We start from the raw sequence: 4,395 nt of genomic DNA, 5'->3' as shown, positions 1-4,395 counted from the left end.
TTTATTATATTAATTAATATGGATTAATATTGATTATTAAATAATGTATTTAATTTCTAAACTTAATATGTATTTTATTTTAACATTAGAAAAAAGTAACGAAAAGAAATAATATATATATATTGTAAATATATATATATATATATATATTTACAATAATATTAATTGTAAATATATATATATATATATACAATTAAAACTTAAAATTTAATTTAATCTATATAGCAAGCTTTTCTTTACATTAAACTTATATTTAATATCTTTATGATAATTATATGAATATTTTATTTTTAATGTATATTATATATTTTTAATCTATGTATAATACGCTCACCTTTAGGAAATAAATAATTGTAATTTTAAATGTAAATTTTGTTAAAAATTTTTTAACATTATTTTTAAACATTAATTAAATGTTGTTATTACGAATGCATTTCAATATCCAATACTGAAAATTTATAGTTTACGATACGTATATACTACAGATTTTTAGTATGTGTCAGAATGCAACTTAAGATACAAAATATTTGTCGATATTTCCTTTTTTATTATAAAATATTTCTAGTCCATGAAAAATAATGCGATGCATTAAATAGTAGTATAAAGATAAAAAGGGAAATAAATAACGATAAAGTAATAATTGAATTCATTATCATTACTATAAAAATGTAATGATGTTTTACCATTACAAACACAAAAAAATAACGATCATTACCGAAAAAAGTAATGTAAATGATAATGCATTACTTTCTAATCTTTTATTTTAATTATTTAATACAGATCGCAAGTAGATACAAAACATTTTACATATTTTATGTTTACATATTTCTTAGGAAGCACGAATAAATGAAGATGCATTATCAGTAGAGCTATGTAAAGCCAAAGAAGATGATCGATTGTCAAATTGCAATCTTGATACAAATCAAGCATTACCAGATTTATCAAAAATAAATGTTACATTAACTTCCCGTCTTTCTATAGAAGAAATTGTAAATTACATATACTCATCAAATGAAACATTACAATTAGTGGCAATTCAGAATTACAAAATCTTAATACATAATAGAATACCTACTTTTATAAATGATACAGTAGAAGATAACATAGTATCACGTAGTATTGAACTCTTAGATATTAGTCACAAGTATGTATTTGAAAACTGAAAAAATTATTTGTCGATTTAAGAAAATTATTTCTTCATATATTTATGAATAAGATATTATTTCTTTATTTTTATTTTTTATATTTATTTATTTATTATATATTATATATTTATTTTTTATATTTTTTATATTTATTTCAGTCTTCGCTTACAATTTGAAATAATGAATGTATTAACTCGCATGAGTTTGGGTACATTCAAACAAAAGCAGAGTATTATAAAATATGGAGTAATATCAAAATTAGTGAAGCTACTTAAGTCCACAGTGTCTTTTATTATAAGAAAAGCAGTGTATATTTTAGGAAATATAACGAAAGATATGCCTTATGCACGTGATATTGCTCTTAATCATGCTGCTTTACCTCTTTTGATTAAATTTATTAATTCTGGTATCTCAGTAAGTGACATTGTACATTGAGAAAAAAAATAGTCTAAATTTAAATAAATATTTATTTGAATACTGCTAACTAAATTTACTTACAATAAATAAATATTTACTTAATTAAAAGAAGTGATTGTTAAATCAAATTAATATTTTTTGTAGCAAATAAATATTTTTATATATGTTTAATAAATATTTAGTTGGTACTATTCAAATAAATATTTATTGAAATTTAAGATATTTTTTCTCAATGTATTTAATAATATCTTTCAATTACATTTGTCTTACTTGTATGTCTTTTGTATTTAACACTGTTGTAGAAACAACATTTTTGTCCATTTGTCTAGAGAGTGTACAAATGCTATTTGCAAACCGGAAAGCAATTAATGTGATAAAACTTAGTGTGATAAAAACATGTTTTTAAATTGATTACACTTAATAATAGTTATTAATTGTTGATACTAGTTAATGAATGAATTTTTAATATTTTATATTTGTATCTTTATTACAAGAAAATGAAGATGATTAATTATTTCTGGTATTGATCTAAAAATAGAATAGTATAATATTCGTAATACATCCTATACTTAATTAAATTATAATTTAATAAATATGATATAATTAAATTTGTTTCTTAATTATATATTATAATTTAAGAGAAATAGAACCTTAAGAGTATTTAAAAAAGAAATTATATACCAAAAATAACTATTCATATGTGACAGACTTGTATTTTACTAATGATTGTAGAATGTAAATAATAATTATTCATCAAGATATTTTACAGTTATTATAAATAGCTTTTTATTGTATTAATTATTACAAATATATAATATTGATTATTAATAATATTGATTAATCAAAATCTCAAATATACTATATTTATTCAAAAGAAATTAAATTATTATAGTGTTAAAATTAAAAAGTATTTTTATAAATATTTTATAAATATTTTTTATTTTATCAATATTATTGAATTTGTTATATGAGATAAAATCCAAATAAAATAAAATATTTTTTGTTTTTAAATTTTTCTTTTTTTCTTCTTGGTTTGTTAATATCTGAATTAGTAATATTTACATTTCTCTAAATGAGTAAGAATAATGTATATTTTTGGAAATGTTATATGTTTTTATGAAATTACTTTGAAATATTAAACAACTCTAATGATGTTTGCAAACGTTTGCTTTTAGTACACAAATTAGCAATATATACTTAGTTTTTATGTTAAATAAAGTTTTAAATCTATGTTTCTTTTAATAAGTAAATATCATTTCTCAATATTTTCTGATACTTATACAATATGCAGATGATATCATTGCGCAACATCGTAAAGACTATGTTCCATTTATGTAAAAAGAATCCACCTTTAGCCATTGAATTGATTAGACCTATTCTACCAATATTTAGTTACCTATTTACTATTCGAAATCAAAGCGTAATTTGTAAGATATACACGTTTTATTTTATATTTATATATTATATAATTTGTTGTAACTTTGAGATGCTATAACGCTGTTTGTTCCAGCCAGTACCTGCTGGATACTCGCTTACCTTACTGATGGATGCGATGATAACATACATGCATTATTGGAAACTGGCATTCTACCGCAAGTTTTAGGGTGTCTGATGTCGCAGGCAAAAAATATCTTTGTTCCAGCATTGCGCACAGTTGCACATATAGTAGAATCAGGTGATACTTATAAAACAAATGCTGTAATTTTCGCTGGAGGTTTGTCACATCTTTATACCTTGTTGCGAAATTGTCTCGTCAACGGAGATACTCGTATTGTAGTGGAAATTGTTTCGGCAATCTACAAAATGGTTAATACCAAAGAACAAATCCAATGTGTAATAGATGCTGGTTTATTATCACCATTGATAGAAATACTTGAATGTGTAAGCATGTTTATATACGAACAAATCTGCTGAATATCTGCTTTAAATATTTCAATAAAGAATTTTGTAGATAAATTCATTTTTTTAATACATTTTTCATTTTTTTGTAGGGAACAGAAGAAGCACAATATATAGTTGCATGGACTGTAATGGATATAATAACGATAGGATCAATTGAAAATTTGAACGAATTAATAAATGCCGGCTTGTTATCAATTTTTTGTAATTTATTGGAAGCAAAGAATTACAATAATATTATTAATGTCTTCGATTGTCTAACTGAAATCTTGCGTGCTGCAGAGAAAGTAGAACAAACAGAAAAATTTATCATTATGATTAAAGAAGCTGGAATAATAGATAAAATAGAAACTATTCAATATCATCATGATGATCTAATTTATAAAGTATATTCACTTACATGTGTTCTTCTAGAAAAGTTTGTATTTTATACTTTCTAAATCGAAAATAAAGCTTATTTAGAAAAATTCTGTTTTTTTTCGTAGATGGTTGTTATATAGATTTTAGCTAAATAAGCAAAAATATATCATGAATAAAACAATCTTTTATCTTATTCAACTGAATGATATTTTAATCGTATCATTATTTTAATAAAACAAAAAAAAATGTTTTTTTTAGGATGAAAAAGAGCTTGTCAATTAAAGAAGAATCTGAGCAGAAAGAATTTCATATAACAAATGAATTAACAAATTAATTTTCTGAATTCTTGAAGATGTTGCTGAAGAAACATCTTTGAATTCTCTCTCGGATTGAAAGACTATAAGCTAAATAATTTGTCAATATAATTTGTCAATATAATTTCCAATTTATATATGACAGCTGTCTACAATATGAATTAGAACATTTATCAGCCAATGAAATTTTAGCAATACTAGCACGACAAAAATTCTTTCTTTTAAGTTTTATTCAATCGATTCTTACAAGTCAATTTTGA

General features: G+C 22.1%; 1 protein-coding gene across 1 annotated transcript in view; it reads left to right on the top strand.

Annotated features, from left to right (window-relative positions):
* The window catches only part of LOC105623126 (importin subunit alpha-5-like), an 8,766-nt gene extending 4,805 nt beyond the window's left edge, over positions 1–3,961 (top strand). Inside the window, exons 7-11 of the mRNA XM_012204523.1 lie at positions 834–989; positions 2,854–2,989; positions 3,073–3,443; positions 3,554–3,847; positions 3,947–3,961. Of these exons, the coding sequence (XP_012059913.1) occupies positions 834–989; positions 2,854–2,989; positions 3,073–3,443; positions 3,554–3,847; positions 3,947–3,961 (972 nt within the window). The remainder of the gene's footprint in view (positions 1–833; positions 990–2,853; positions 2,990–3,072; positions 3,444–3,553; positions 3,848–3,946) is intronic.
* Positions 3,962–4,395: the final 434 nt, after the last annotated feature.

This window comes from Atta cephalotes, assembly GCF_000143395.1.
Source record: "Atta cephalotes unplaced genomic scaffold scaffold00053, whole genome shotgun sequence".
In the NCBI taxonomy this organism is placed as follows: Eukaryota; Metazoa; Arthropoda; class Insecta; order Hymenoptera; family Formicidae; genus Atta; species Atta cephalotes.
Note: the sequence above shows the minus strand (reverse complement) of the source record. Positions and strands in the feature narration are given on the sequence as shown.